This window comes from Sorex araneus, chromosome 5, assembly GCF_027595985.1.
Source record: "Sorex araneus isolate mSorAra2 chromosome 5, mSorAra2.pri, whole genome shotgun sequence".
Taxonomy (NCBI): Eukaryota; Metazoa; Chordata; class Mammalia; order Eulipotyphla; family Soricidae; genus Sorex; species Sorex araneus.
Window position 1 is genome coordinate 89,158,117 of NC_073306.1, and position 16,810 is coordinate 89,174,926.

Genomic DNA, 16,810 nt, shown 5'->3' on the forward strand with positions numbered 1-16,810 from the left:
GAGGCATTGCATTGAGTACTCTGCATATCTTATTTTATTTAATCCTCACAATATCCCTATAAACTGGTTGTGAACCTCCCTTTGTAACAGATGATAAAATTGAAGCTGAAAGAGTTTTGGAATCCAGGAACCATTGACTCTCAATTTCTAGTCCTTACTTTTCCCTATACCCCAAAGCTTCTTCAAACTCTGTGAATCCATAGAGCAGAATTAATTACCTCTAATTTCTTATATTTAAAAAGCTAATTTAAAGTTTTAGTGATTATCAAGGATTTGATTCAATAATAAAGTACATGCCTTACATGCAGAAGACCTGGTTTAGATCCTAAGAATCAAATATATATATATATGTATTTGATTTGATATGTATATGTATAGTGATATACATTTATATATCACTGTCACTGTATCACTGTCATCCCATTGCTCATCATATATATACATATATACATACATATATGTATTTCAACCTATCAAAAGATCTAAGGCTTAAGACAGTTTCTACATTTACAGGCCAGAAGCTCAATCTGTCTCCAAAATCAAGTACTCATATGTCATTATTATAACTAGTAAAATTTTTAGATTGTAAAATATATTAGCATTTTCTCCAATTTTCAGAAGATGTAACAATATTACATTTCAAATAGATATTCATTTAATTTATGGTCTTGATTTTTACACTTGTAACAAATTATTTCCTTACTAATTTCTCTAGATTGATTTGATACGCTAAATACTTTGCAAATGTATAATCGACATTTAAATTTTTCTCCATGTTATCAAAATTATTTTTAACTTTCTTTATAACAGGCAGAACTCTCCCAATAGTCTGTTTTTAGAACTGGAGACAACTCTCAGGAAAATAAATACGATAAATATAGTAATTTACAATAGCCCAACATGTTTATTGTGATTGTTGCTATTCTTCATATTTATCATATTAATACTCTTAAGCTTCACAGATTCATATTAATAAGAACTGGAAATATTTAATCAGGATTTCCTAGTCTCTTGAGCATCTTTTAGATGATCAAACAAAAATCTGATAGTGATGAACTTAAAAACCACTGTCAGCAATGAGGCTTATTCTAATGTTAATTGTTCCATTCTCTCCATTTAATGAGGTTTAGAGTGGTAGAGAGGAACCATCAAAGTGATACCACAAAGGAAAAGTGGTAATATTATTTTATAGGCCATATAAATATAGGCTAAGAGGCATGTTTATCTCCCAATAGAAGGAGTTTCCTTAGCCTGCTCATTTTTTTTCTATTTGGGTCACACCCAGCTATGCACAGGGGTTTCTCCTGGCTCTGCACTCAGGAATTGCTCCTGGTGGTGCTCGGGGGACCATATGGGATTCTGGGAATCTAACCCAGGTCGACTGCATGCAAGGCAAACGCCCCATCCACTGTGCTATCATTCTAGTCCCAGCCTGCTCATTCTAATCTAGATTTTGTTCTGAACTGTACACAGGCATTCTGACTAAGAGCCAGAAGATTTTACATGCACTTATGGAGAATGTAGCTGAGAATCAAATTGGTCTCATTATATGCTGTGTGTTATTATCTCTGATTGATCAAGTTCAACAGCTCACAGAGCTCATAGGTCGTACATCATTGCCCTTCATGCGTTTTCTGCATCTCCTTATACCCTAAGCAGGAGTGGCAGTGCATTTATTGTTTTACCTGGTGTTGGGGGTCCAGAAACCTTAACATACTGGGTCTTCAATGGGCAATGTACACCAGGGACAGTATTGCAAATCTATTAGATATATTTCATACTTAAGTTATCTGATTTCCAGAATGTCTTCTGTCCTCAAAGAATGATGCATTTATCTTCCTGATTGTTTGGCAGAAATTGGATTTACTGGGGTTTATGACTGCTTTCTGATCCTAAATAATTCATCAGCTTTAGCAGCTGAAACAGCTTATATTCTACCTGGAGCCAAAGGGCTCTGCTTTCTCCCGCCCTGTATTATCCAGGAGTGTTATGGATTTCATTTCCTTTCTACAAGCTTCAGACTGTGTACAAGGTACATCTAAATTAGTAAATATCTTGCTGGACCTTCTGTGAAGCCTTGGGGAAGGGTAGGTGGGGACAGTTGTATGGAAAAAGATTAAAAAGATATATCATTCTATCTTTATATTATTGTCATGTGGAGATGTATAGCTTGAAATCTTTTACCTTATTCTGAGAAGTTATATTTGGGTGAAAAAGAAGCACTAGCCTTGCACTCACACTGTCTCAGTGATTTCATAGTGTTGGGATTTAATATCATTATAAATCAATTTTTTTAAAAAGGAAAGAAATTACAGTTGCAATCAATAACCAAAATTGTATTGAGCAACAGCCAAAAATTGATATCAATCTTTATCAGTAAATTGGCCCCTTTGATAAATATGAAAAACAAATAATTCATTAGACAATCTATTATTACATATGGAGATCTACTGTGTATAATGCACCATAGAAAGCCCAGGGAAGATAGTGATGTCAAAGCCATGACCTGGTAATCTCCTATAATCTAGTTTTCCAAATATATAATATATAACACAATATAATCATCCTATCAGCTACCTGAACAGATATAAAAACAATTTAATTTTTGAGTTTCCTCAACATTTTGCTTTATTGAAGCAAGAGATCTTTCACTTGAAAAATGAAGAAAAATTGGCAGACTGAATGTATAAATTTTCTTGGTTTCTGTCGCCATGTTTATTGTCTTAGGAAAATATGTGTCCCTATTTGCAATATTTTTTCATGATACAGTTATTATTTTGTTTTCACTTCAACTGTCACCTGAATTCAGTAAATATTTTCCTCTGCATAAAGGTATATTTCAGGTTTTTCCTCTGCAAAAAGTTATATTTCTCAGCTTTTTCACTGATTCATGCACAAAGTAAAATAAAAAATAAGATCTGTATTTATGCTAGTTCCTCAATATCTAAGGTTAATTAGGCAGTTGGACTATTTGTAAGGAACTGAAGTACTCAGATGTACTAAAAACACTCTCAGATTACATATTATTCTAGCATGAGCACCTGAAATATTCTCTTGAGCTGGCACCTTTGGTTCCCTTTTTCATACTGAGGTGTGTCCACAGTCTTTCTACTTCTGAACCAAGTATAATTGAATTTCAGCCCATTTATTTAAAAATAAACCTTACACTGGGGTGGTAGGAGCACTTACCATTGCATTATCTCCCCAAGCTGTTGTCAGTGCTTTCTGAAACAATCATGCACTTATACCCATTAGTAATATGTATTACCAAAACATATTCAATTCCTACAACAGCTAGATGATGATATTTCAGGGCCTAATCTCTCCTTCCAGATTTTGCTGTTTTATTTGATTCGCAGTTATACCGGGATAAACTTTTTTGGGGGGAATCGGGGAGCGGGGAGGAGGAATGAAGATCACTAAATAAATTATTTCTTTTCTAAATAAAAGTGTGAATAAAAGTTAATGGAATTAGGGACTGGGGAGATAGCAGAGTGGTAGAAGCATATGATTTGTGTGTGCAGGGATTGAAGTTTGGGGCTTGACACTGCATGTAAGATGTAGCCCTGCATCCCTTCCCCCTAGCATTGTTAGCTGTGGACCTGGTGATTCTCCGTCAGCCTGCCAGCCAAGCAATGCTACACCCAGGTCAGAATATTGTACATCATACTAGGTCTACTGAGCATTGCCAGAGGTGGCCCCCTAGTTCCCTGAGCACTGCTTGTAGTTCCCATCATAGAACCATGTCCCCTACCCGCCAAAAAAAAGTATCAGATTTTTTTCATGAATAAGTGGCATTCGATTCATTCTTACTCTAAATTCTAGACTTTAGATAGCAATCACTTATATCTAGAGACACAGTTTTTCTATTTTTAGCATGAATTTTTATATCAACAAAATTTTTGAGTGCAAAATAATTCGCCAAGAGACTAAAGTGATGATCCAGGAAATATCAGAGTTCTGATTTTGAAGGATGCCCTTTGTTCACTCATTAGTTTTGTAAGCCCAGCTAAGTGTGGGTGCTCTTGGACTACATGTTAATTAAAGCCAGAGCAAGGCCTGTCCTGCAGATACAATAGATAAAGGCTTACACCTACATATGGCCTTTTGCAATCAGAAACACAAAATTCCTTGTCCATCTCACCCACTCCTTCCTTATGCACTTATGTTGCATGAGCTGTGTGAATGCACAATTGAGCACCCACAATTGAGCAAGGTGGGAAATTGAGTATTTTTATGCACATAACCTCATGAACTTCTAGCATGGGGCATAGATAATATATACTTCATTTTATAGGTGAGAAACTAGACAAATAGGTAAAATGGATTTCTTGGTGTAACTTGAATCCCAGATTGTCTGAATCCATGGCTACAATTCAAGCCTCTAAGCTTCTATGCTACCCTACATCATATCTTAATATTAACTTGTTCTGAATAATATGAAGGATAAACATCTTCGAGTAATAGGCACTTTCTGAAAGATCATCTTTGACATAACAGCATTTGACAGAAATTTCTGCTCACATGCATATTAGAGCTGGCATCCTACAGATAGATTCCTAAATTCAGAGGGAGTGAAATGCTGGTAGAGAATCAAGCAATTATCTTTTGTGTAACTGATATATACAAAATAGATACAGATAGAACCTCACTTATTTATTTTTAATTTTTTTAATTGGGATTCTGTGGTTCCCAATGCTATTAATTATGGTTTCTTAGGCACACAATTCCAATACCACATCCATCACCAGTGTACCCCCTACCTCTTCCAAGGACCCCAAGACCTCTCCCTCCCAAGTCCCCCAACTCAATTGTGTGGATCAGTTCTCCCAGTATGTTGACTCTGGACCTCTACCTTGTTGTGTATCTGTAAATCCCACATATGTAAGAGATCATTCTCTATGAAAGATTCCCACTTTATATAAAATTATGTAGAAACATATATATATATATTAGTTCATGCAACCATGCATTTGAGTTGCTTTATGAGTAATGGGCTTTGATTTGAATTGGTTTAACAATTCTAGTCATTCATATCATATCATATAATTCATCCATGAGTTATTCTAGTAAGGATTGCAAATCACGAATCACGAATCACAAAATCCCGTTGATCATCGATTTCTCGAGCAGGCTCAATAACCTCTCCATTCGTCCTATCCCTGAGATTTTAGAAGCTCTCTCCACTCGGCCTTCCCAACGATGCCGCATTGGAGGCTCTTTCAGGGTCAGGGCAGTGAGATCCAGCTTGTTACTGGCTTTAGCATATGAATACACCATGGGAAGCTTGCCAGGCTGTCCCATGGGGGCAGGAAACTCTCAGTAGCTTGCTAGTTTCTCCCAGAGGGAGAAGTAGGTTATAAGATATAAGCTTCTGGGAGCTTGCTTTTAAGTCTCTGGATGTTGGCCGTTGATGGGATTACGCACACCTGGGTTCCTCTGCCAGTACCTTCATGTGTGAGGCTTGTCCGAACGTGTGGAGAGGGGCCTTGAGCATGGCTGTGGCTAGGCTCCGGTGGTCTAGTAAGGATATGAAGGAAAATTGGAAATAGTGAGGTTTGATGCTAGAATAATAAATTAATTCAGCTATATTACCTAGTACTTGTGGACTGGAGCGATAGCCCAGCGAGTGGGGCGTTTGCCTTGCATGCGGCAGACCCAGGTTCAATTCCTCCATCCCTCTCAGAGAGCCCGGCAAGCTACCGAGAGTATCCCGCTGCACAGCAGTGCTTGGCAAGCTACCCATGGCGTATTCAATATGCCAAAAACAGTAACAACAAGTCTCACAATGGATATGTTACTGGTGCCCGCTCGAGCAAATCAATGAACAATGGTATGAGAGTGCTACATTGCTACCTAGTACTGAGGAGAGCAATTAACTTCTCAAAGTAGATAGTTTGGGGAAGGGGGAGCAGAATTTGGGTGCTAGCTAGTAATAATTAAAACTTTATTATTCATGGAATGTAAACTGCCAAAAATAGAGTAGTAGTGATCTTGGTAGGTGGGTTGTGGGAGCTATGAAGCTCTAAAGGGCCTACGAGGCATAAATAATGGCTCCAATTCAGCTTGTATCAGGATTCAGCATTTGGGGAGCCTGTCAAGTTCTAAAAAGAGAAATGGAATCTCAAACAAGCCTGTGGGTTTTCAGGACAAAACTTCAGTCTCAATGGAGAAACTAGACAGAATTGTGTCCTATTAAGTAGGAACTTGATCCTATTTGTCATGCTAACATATATGAGTTTCAGAACAAGGCTGAAGCTTAGCAGGCAGTGGGGCTCTCTCTAGCCACATAGAGTTCAGAGCAACAGACTATCTATTGATTGTTTGAATTTTGGTTTGGGGTCACATTCGATGGTTCTCAGGGCTTACTGCAGACTTATTTACAGCCCCTCTGTTGGAGGGGCTCAGGAGACCACGTGGGGTGCTAGGTTGGCCACGTGCAAGGCAAGTGCCCTACCCATTGCATTATTATTTGGGCTCTTTCAGGCAACAGATTCTAGACTCATCTACAGTGATGAGAACAAAAATGAAACTATGCTCTGACTAGTTTGCTTACAATTTGTTCAACGAATATGCTGCCTTAAGCCTGTAAATGACAACTTTCAATATCCACAGCTGTTTGTGGGTCAGGAAAGAATGTATTACAATATGGTTGCTTTTATATTTATTCATTTTATGACCAAGTAGTATATCCATTACATTTTATCTCAGTTATAATGAAGTGCCCCAAAGAAGTGTGTTCATAGTCATCATTTTAATATTCAATATTTATTGGTCATTATGGACTTTTATACAATTTCATTAATAGTATCATTTAATGAAAACAATAAAAGATCCAATGTTCTTTAATTTTTGTCAATATCAGTGCAAAGCCTAATGGCAAATAACACTATGGTACTATGTCTGTAGATTAACAAGATGTTTCAGTTTTAATATAATGGCAATACAAAAAAAACCTCAACCAAATTTACCCTGACCCTATGATACTTCAATTTTTTCCTATTAGTTCATGCAACCATGTATTTGAGTTACTTTATGAGTAACAGACTTTGATTTAAATTGGTTTAACAATTCTATATGTATAATTCAACCTATAAATATCTGGGAAAGAATTATTTCATGTTAATTTATAAATTCATGTTAAGATCACTACAATCATAGTACTAAAATATACCTCTTGAAATTACTTTACTGAGGCTCACCCATGGCCTCATAACAATGCACCTCACACAAGGAACATGAAGGGGAGGGAAGGAATTTTCTAGATATTTTAAAACATTCTTGGTCAAAACCACTGTGAAAAAAACCATGGTGAAACTATTTAGTAATGTACATCTTACTAAAAGAGAAGTTATTAGGTTTAACAGTGTTCTAAAATCATTCAATTGTTTCTCCAAATGTCAAGATTCCCATCTGCAAACAAATAATTGGTACATGCCAGGAGTCTTCACTGCTTATCTCATCATTAATTGCATATCTCGCCTCTGAATAGAGGTGTGACCCTGCCTGCTTTTTCAATAACCAGAACCAGAAAAGGCCTTGCAGGTGTTTGTGGTTGATTGCTCTCTTACACAGAGTGGCTCAAAAAGAAACAATGGGCTTATTTAAATGTTTGACGTAACATAATGCTCTTAATTCTTTAGTTGACATACTCGTTGAGGAAATCCATCTTTTCTGAATTTTTTTTTCCTGAAAGTCGTTCTATCATAGGAGAACACAATTAGACTGCTGGTTCATTCCAAAGCATACAGCAATGCCAAGGAGAGATTCATCTTACCCACAGTCAGGCACTGCACCTGCTTTATCCTTCTGGAATTACTTCCTCTGTGTATCTTGCATCTTTCTTAAGTCTTAAGAAAAGATATTAATTCATGAAAGCTCATTTATAAACTTTGCATTGAGAGGACGAAATTATTCGTGATCAGGGTTTTTTTTTTAGTTAATAAGCATGCTTTGTCATTGTTTTTCTTTTGTTTTACTATTTATAAGCTTTTTGTCATTTATCAGCATTGGAAATTGAAAATATAGGTGTTCTAAGTTAGAGCTTGAGAATATGTACTTCTAGGTTTGACTCCTAATTCTACCATTTCCTAGTGTATGATCTTTCAGGAATGCCTTTAGCACCCTCAACTCCATTTCTGCGTGTGAGAAACAAGCAATACTATGCTGTAATAATCTGACCTACCTTCCAGAACAGTTGGATATGCCTGCATATAATGTGCTTGTTAAGACTCTGGATTAGCACAGTGTATTCACAACTCAATATGGTAACAAATAGTATGATGGAGTTCACATTCTTGTGGGGAGAAAGGAGATATTATTCAAACTAAACATAGTAGAGTAAATCCCTTCAATAGGGTGATGAACAAAATTCACATGATGAGCAAGTGAGCTGTGAAATCATTTATAATATTTTATTAAGTTTACTTCAGTGTTCTAACTATGAGTGACAAGGAGGTGGCGGTCTCAAGTTCATCTTTGTGCTGTACCTTGAAGGTTGAATTTATCAGTGCATCAAGAGAGAGTGTGTTTAGTGAGTCAGTGCTTTAGTAACTAGCCTGAGCAACAGCTTGGCAGTGTATAACTGCGGGGTATGTCCAGGGACCTTTAAAGGCATGGAATAAACAAACACAGGAGATGCTGTCAGAAGCACAGGTCAAGGCAGTTCAACCCTCCTGGCACCAAAAGAAAGCACTGTGATTAAATCTACACTTTATAAAAAATAACTTGGCTACTTCCTGGAGGATGAAATATAAAAGAGGAACTCAAAGCAGGGAGCAGTTTATGAAATGCTCACAGTCGCCTGAATTGGGGCAGTAGAAGTGAGAATGAAGAAGTGAAAAGGATATGGAGAGGGTCACTTAATGACTGATTAGAGGTGGGGTGCACAGTAATGATTCAGGGATGACTTGGTAACCTAGCCTTAAATAAAACAGGAAGAGAAGCAAGTCTGGAGTGAAAGATAATGAGTTTGATGTTATAAAGAGTATTTTGGGGGTTTCTGCAGGAAGACCAGGCAAGTAGGCTACTTATCATATAATTCTTGGGTGAGCAAATAGAGTAATAGACCGATCCAGGATAGTGAGGTGAGGGAAAAGGAGAAAAAAGTGGTATTTAAAAGAAAAGCCTTGCATATTTGCACAGTTGAGCTGGTTCTATGATATAGGAACCAAGCTATTATAGATACTTTTCCAAAATAGTTCATCACACCAGAAAAATGAATTCATTGCTTGTGCCATATTATACTTTGTGATTCACTGTGTACCTGTTCTTTCCCCCATCCAACATGTTAAGCATGTGTTATAATTCAAGTACTATTCAAAATTGGGGGTAATACAAAAGATAAAAGTGAACACCCTATCATCAGAGAGTTTATGTTTTAATGCAGGATATAGATAATATGCAAATTAAAAATATGTGCAATTTCAGGTAAATGAACACAAAAAGGGAAAACAGAACAGGTAAGAAATTAGAACAGTTCCAATTGAGAAGGAAAGAAAAACTATTTGAAATTGATGGTTATGATCAGGGAAGACAAGCTGGTACTTGTATAGATTTAACAGTTTCTGTTTAGGGGGCATTGGGAAACAGCCTGCCATCTTGGGCATGTAAAGCTACATCTATGGCCTCCAGGGAAGGCAACATTGAGAATTAACATTTTAAACAAAGATAGAGATATGAAAACAATGTAAGAGAGTCATAAGGAAAGAGTTAGGCAAGATCCTGATTCAGGAACCAGCTTGGTAAGACAGGAAGGCAAACAGGTTGTCTAGAATAGACTACATTGTCACATGGCAGCTTATGTTATTTCTGGTATTATTAGCCCTGTGTTGTTAACTAATGTAGCTGTAAAGATTTTCCTGGACTTCCACCTCACTTTTCCAACTTCATGTAAAATCTATATTTAAACTTTATACTCCAGTACCAGAGAATAATGCTTGATACATAGGGTTCTTTCTCCATTCATTCACCTCTAATTGTTAATTAGTAGTAATCTCTTAGACCTAACTTTTCCCACTTTATAAACACTTTTAGGCTAGTTCTAGGGAGTTCTAGATAGCTGGCCAACCACTTCTCCATTCTTTCTTTTTTTTATTGAATCACAGTGAGATATAGTTACAAGCTTTCATGTTTGAATTGCAATCACACAATGATCAAACACCCATCCCTCCACCAGTGCACATTCCCCACACCAGTATCACCAGTATACCCCCCCTTCCCTACCCTCCCCCTGCCTACGTGGCAGACAATATTTTCCATACTCTCTCTCTGCTTTTGGGCTTTATGGTTTGCAATGCAGATACCGAGAGGTTATCATACTTGCTCCTTTATCTACTTTCAGGACACATTATTTCTAATACTATTATTGTGATCAATCAGAAAGTCAAGCTATTCCCAGGGCAACATAGAGAGCCCAACCATCAAGAATTACCCTAGCAGGGCTGGAGTGATAGCACAGCAGGTAGGGTGTTTGCCTTGCACGGGCTGACCCGGGTTCTATTCCCAGCATCCCATATGTTCCCCCAAGCACTGCCAGGAGTAATTCCTGAGTACAGAGCCAGGAGTAACCCCTGAGCAACGCTGGGTGTGACCCCAAATGAAAAAAAAAAAGAATTACCCTTGCTTTTTTTCAAACTTGATGGCTTTACATCGGCTCTACTGTTGAAGAGTGAAATATGAGGACATTCTGTACACTCTCCCAGAAGCCAGTGGCTTTGCCACAACTCTATGCTCAAACATTACTATAATAGTATTATTATCCCACAGGGGTGTCACTAGGATTAATGAGACATTTTCAAATCATTTTGAGTTTCTCCATTGGGGGTAGTAAATAAATGGTGTGTTTTCCCCCTGAAGAGCCATTTTTAACACTGATTTGTTGTGATGGGTTCTGATGCCCAACAGAGCTGGAATTTGCCCACCAACTCATTTCCTATAAACAATAAACTAGCCGGGAGAAGGCAGTGGTTTTCAGTTAAAATAAATATGAATTGAACTAGTTGGCAATCAGAAACTGTGTGAGATCTAGTATTTATTAAGCACTCACAGTGATCAACATAAGAGTTTCACAGTGTGATACAGTAGAGAAAGCATTTGATTTGGAAGGGGTCCAAGATTCTAGGCCCAGCTTTGCCACTAACTAGCTGTGTGCTCTTGAGCAAATTGATAAACTTCTCTGTCCTCAAATATAGAGGGCTATCCTGAGAAGCTCATCATCAGTCATCAAGACCAGGCAGATACATGAAAGAAATGAGAATAGTCATTTCTGAAAGAGACACTTCACAGCAGGGTGACCTCCATCACAGGACCATCATCTGCTCTGGTCTTCCATTGATTAATATTAATATCAGTACTAATTCCTGCAAATGGAGCAATAAATCACTTTCCCAGTCAGGCACAGAAATGCATGAAACATTTGGTCTTTAAAAATAGGGTATCTGCCTTTCTACAAGTCATCCTGGCCGTGTCTATCTTCGTCTGGTATTTAAATATATGAGTGATTGATTATGCTGCCACCCTAATTACCAGTGCAGAGACAGTGTCCCAGAGTTTGATGACAGTGTTTTATATGGTTGTCATCTTTTTAACATCTTATAACATACGTTCCTGCCTTCAGTACTGAGCACTGACCTAGCAGTAAAATGGAAGATAAAAGAACCCAAGTGCTTGTTATGCTCAGAAGAGACAGGAGAAAAACATGTGAAATAACTGAGATATGGACTGTATCAGAAGCTCAGTTTGTCTCACTCTTCATCTAGGAGTCCTAGTGTGATCCTGGGCTTGAGAACACCACAACACGGAGAGCAAAGCAAAGCATTATTTGTTTGGAGGATTCAATATTACAAATGTATGCTGCATGCCTGTAGTTATTAGGCATCTGGGTAGCTGCTAGGAATATAAATTGGGTGAGTCCTGGCCTCTGGTCTCATTGAACTACTTCGTTGGGAATGGTGATGGAAAGGGAGGACTACAAATCACTTACTTCAAGTGAATTACCAGTTGAGGTATGTATGGTGGGTGTGCCAGTAGACAACAGTTCTCTAATGCAGGTGATTTGAATGATTCAACAGAAGATATTTTTAAACCTAGGGTTGACTCTATTTTGGGCTTGCTAGAATGTTTGGAAACAGAAATTTTTGTGTTTCCAGTGACCACAGCAATTTGGAGAACAAATTAAATCTATAATGGGTAATCTAGGCTACCATCTCCAGTCCAAAGACAAGCAAAGGTGATATAAAGAAGTGGGATGCTCTTCCAGTTCAACAGCGAGAGTATGGCAAGCCAATTCTGAAGCACCAGTGGAATCTAAAGATTTAAGTGGAGGGTCTACAATGCCTTTCCTTTCCTGTCCTAATGGGAACGCCGGGATTTTTCCATTTTCCTCCTGTTTCCTCATGGACAGGAAATCTGTGTACTGAAAGTATCAGTCTGTCTTCAGCAATCCCAGCCAGAAATTTGGTCCTTGACTCTTTCCTATGACAGAAATACTCGCTAGAAATGGCAGTGAATACAAGTCTTGGTCCCCAAACCCTTTAAAGACCCAGTTTCTTCCCACTCAGGGTGTGAAACTCTGCGGGTGGGGGGGGGGAGGGGGCTCCCATTCATTTCCCCTATGGGTTTCTCATCCTAGCAGGAGCCCTAGTGGCTTAGAGCCCTGGGGCCTGGGCTGTTTCTACCCTGCGGTGGGTTCTAGGTGCTGGCACCAGGCCCGCCTCCTCTGCCCTGCGCCCACCTGGCCTGCCCCTCCCTTCCTGGACACCGCCTGGACCCCACCTCGCTGGCCTGGACTTTGGGCCTCCAGACAGGGCGGAGGGCTCGGCCCTGGGCCGACAGGGCTGGGTGGGCGGGGGACCGGGAAGGTGGGGGGTGTCCTGCCGATGGCGGGGGCCGCGCTGTGCGAGCGTCAGGACTCGCGGAGCAGCCCCGCGGCCGAGATGTGCAGCCTTGAGGGCCGAGAGAGAACAGGGGCGCAGGCGACTGGGCTCCCCCCAAAGGGCGCCTCAGGGCACCGAGGTGCCAAAGCGCGAGGCTGCGGGGCGAGGAGGGCTGCGAGCTGGGCCGGGGGAGCGGGGCGCGCGGCTGCGCGGGGACGGGAGGCGGGAGTGGGCGCGGAGGGGCGGGCGGGCGCGCGCCCGCGGGCAGGGGGCGGGGGGGGAGTGCGGAGGAGGGGGCGGAGGCGACTCGGAGCCGAGCCGGGCCGCGCGCGCCAGACCCAGACGGAGCCTCGCTGTGGCGGCGGCGGCGGCGGCGGCAGCAACAGGCGGCGGCCCGGGCTCCGGCGCGGAAGCGCCCAGGGAGGCGCGGGGAGGAGCGCCGCGACCCCGCGCCGCCGCCTCTTCGCCGCTGCATGGACGAGCACCTCAGCCTGCTGAGCTCGCCGCCGCCGCCCTCCGCCCGCCACCGCGCCCACCCTCCGCAGGACCCCGCGAGCGGCGGCGGCGGCGGCGGCGGCGCCCACACCTTGCTGAACCCCGGCTACGCCGAGCCCGCCGCCGGCCCCGCGCTGCCGCCCGACATGACGGTGGTGGCCGGAGACCACCTGCTGGAGCCGGAGGCGGCCGACGGCGGCGGGGACCCGCCTCAGGGCGGCGGCGGCGAGCGCTACGAGCCGCTGCCGCCCGCGCTGCCGGCCGGCGGCGAGCAGGACTGCTGCGGGGAGCGCGTGGTCATCAACATCTCGGGGCTGCGCTTCGAGACACAGCTCAAGACCCTCTGCCAGTTCCCCGAGACGCTGCTGGGCGACCCCAAGCGGCGCATGCGGTACTTCGACCCGCTCCGCAACGAGTACTTCTTCGACCGCAACCGGCCCAGCTTCGACGCCATCCTCTACTACTACCAGTCCGGGGGCCGCATCCGCCGGCCCGTCAACGTGCCCATCGACATCTTCTCCGAGGAGATCCGCTTCTACCAGCTGGGCGAGGAGGCCATGGAGAAGTTCCGCGAGGACGAGGGCTTCCTGCGCGAGGAGGAGCGGCCCCTGCCCCGCCGCGACTTCCAGCGCCAGGTGTGGCTGCTCTTCGAGTACCCCGAGAGCTCCGGGCCGGCGCGGGGCATCGCCATCGTGTCCGTGCTCGTCATCCTCATCTCCATCGTCATCTTCTGCCTCGAGACGCTGCCCGAGTTCCGCGACGACAAGGACTACCCCTCCTCGACGTCGCAGGACCAGCCCGAGGCGGCCAGCCACAACGGCACGTCGGGGGCCCCCGCGGGCGCTTCCAGCTTCTCGGATCCCTTCTTCGTGGTGGAGACTCTGTGCATCATCTGGTTCTCCTTCGAGCTGCTGGTGCGCTTCTTTGCGTGCCCCAGCAAAGCCACCTTCTCGAGAAATATCATGAACCTGATCGACGTCGTGGCCATCATCCCCTATTTCATCACCTTGGGCACCGAACTGGCTGAGCGACAGGGCAACGGGCAGCAAGCCATGTCCCTGGCCATCCTGAGGGTCATCCGCCTGGTGCGGGTCTTCCGCATCTTCAAGCTCTCCCGCCACTCCAAGGGGCTGCAGATCCTGGGCCAGACCCTGAAGGCTTCCATGCGGGAGCTGGGGCTACTCATCTTCTTCCTCTTCATCGGCGTCATCCTCTTCTCCAGCGCCGTCTACTTTGCCGAGGCAGACGACCCCACTTCGGGTTTCAGCAGTATCCCAGATGCCTTCTGGTGGGCAGTGGTAACCATGACAACAGTAGGTTATGGTGATATGCATCCAGTGACCATAGGGGGCAAAATTGTGGGGTCGCTCTGTGCCATCGCTGGTGTCTTGACCATTGCATTGCCAGTACCCGTGATTGTTTCCAACTTCAATTACTTCTACCACCGGGAGACCGAAGGGGAAGAGCAAGCCCAGTACTTGCACGTGGGAAGTTGCCAGCATCTCTCTTCTTCAGAAGAGGAGCTCAGAAAAGCAAGGAGTAACTCAACTCTGAGTAAGTCGGAGTATATGGTGATTGAAGAGGGGGGTATGAACCATAGCACCTTCCCACAAACCCCATTCAAAACGGGCAATTCCACTGCCCCCTGCACAACAAACAATAATCCCAACTCCTGTGTCAACATCAAAAAGATATTTACCGATGTTTAATGTATGGTTTAAGTAACATACTGTGCTCAGTACTCTGTGGAACGTGCCCTCCCTGGTCTGTGTATGCCCTTGTTTTATACATTTCCAGACCATTCATCCAGGAAAGAACTCAGAAAAAGTGAGAGCCACTTCCTTCACCCTCACCCTGCTGCTTCATACTGAAACAGGAGTCTCTTTTGCAAGTGGGCTGCATTCTCTCAGCTCTTTTTTTTTCTCTTCCCCCCTGCCCTTAATCTAATAAACAACAAACTGAATTTAAATTTGATTGCTACAATACGACCTATATTTAAAAAAAAAAAACCTACATCCTGAGAGGAAATGAAACTAAAGACAGAGTAACTGTTTTAACTTCAAAAGGCATTTGTTTCTTTACTAAGTAAAGCAGGCACATACTTAATGCTTGAACTTGATGGACCCTTCAGTGTTATTGAATGTTTAGTTTTGTTACCTACACTGTGGTTATGTGGATGAAAGGTCTAAGAACAATTACTTGTGAACCCACCAAACATTTAGTTGTTTTTTTTTTTTTGGTCTGGAATTTCTATTCTGAACCCTCTTCTCAGAATTGTAAGGATCTCTACAACTTTGAACAAAGACAAATACCCAAGGTGTCCTGATTATGACTAGTTTAACTCTTTGGGGCTTATTAAGCGTTTCAAACATAATAGACTAACAAATTCCTGTGAAGTTCTTTGTGTGTGTTCCAGTCAACATCTATCAAATTCCAGAAACAGATGTTCTTAGTGCTGCTGAGAGAAACAAACAGAAAATAAATAAATAAATAAAACCCTTAATGCATCTGAGAGATAAGCTTCTGCAGAATCACAAGATTAAAGTGGCAGACACTCCTTCCAGCGGAAGTTACTAATTCGGACCTGACTGATGTGGTTCCCATAGCAACCCATGTTTCCTGGGAAACCCGAAAAAGGTTGTCATGGTATCTCTTGCTCTCTAGCCCCACCCTCTAGCCTCTGTCGTTTCCACAGTAACCTTCCAGATAGTTCCTGCTTACATGATTTCATAAGAAAAACAAGTTTGAATAAACCGCACAAATAAAGTTATCTGAGAATCCGAGGTGGTAAATAAAATGACAAAATGCCTTTTTCTTTCTTTCTGTTTTTAAACTGCAAACAATCAATAATGTCATCCCAGAGTGACTGGATTGAGAAGGAAAATAACATCTTTGGAATGTTTGACATACAGCACAATCAGGCATGATTTAAAGTAAATGCCAGCAATTAGGCAATAATTTTAAAAGATTCTTCTCTACTGTTCTCATATTCCAAGAGAAAATGGTTCCAAGCCAACGAATGGAATCTAAAAACAAAGTTATTCTGTATATAAGCGAGTGAGTATCAATCAGTACACCTGAGACCTTAAAAAGAAGACTTCAGACTCCCTCTTTTAAAAATAAAAAGCCCACAACAGCACTGTCACCATCACAGCACTTGTAAAGCTAAATTAATTAAAAAGTATAAAGGATGCACTTTTTTAACTGAGGAAATTGCAGACAATCAATAAAGAGGAGGGGCAGGAAGCAATCATGTCCTGGGGAAATTTCTGCAAGTTTCATCTATATGCCAGGGGTGCCAGAAGACAGAATCAGGTGAGCACTGTGTGGGCTGCCAAGAGCACTCCTGTTGGTTAAGGGAATCAAGGAAATGTGTGTGTAAATTGGTGATATCTGCAAAAGTAGTTTTTTTAATTAAATGACTATTTTAAAGATCATTT

The 16,810-nt window shown here is 42.2% G+C and overlaps 1 protein-coding gene across 8 annotated transcripts in view; it reads left to right on the forward strand.

Moving 5' to 3' along the window:
• Positions 1–13,238: 13,238 nt before the first annotated feature.
• KCNA3 (potassium voltage-gated channel subfamily A member 3) overlaps positions 13,239–16,810 on the forward strand; it is an 81,555-nt gene continuing 77,983 nt past the window's right edge. For all 8 annotated transcript variants that reach the window (XM_055138525.1, XM_055138526.1, XM_055138527.1 and 5 more), the window contains exon 1: positions 13,239–16,685. In XM_055138525.1, coding sequence (XP_054994500.1) covers positions 13,349–15,079 — 1,731 coding nt within the window. In that variant the 5' untranslated portion in view covers positions 13,239–13,348 and the 3' untranslated portion in view covers positions 15,080–16,685. The remainder of the gene's footprint in view (positions 16,686–16,810) is intronic.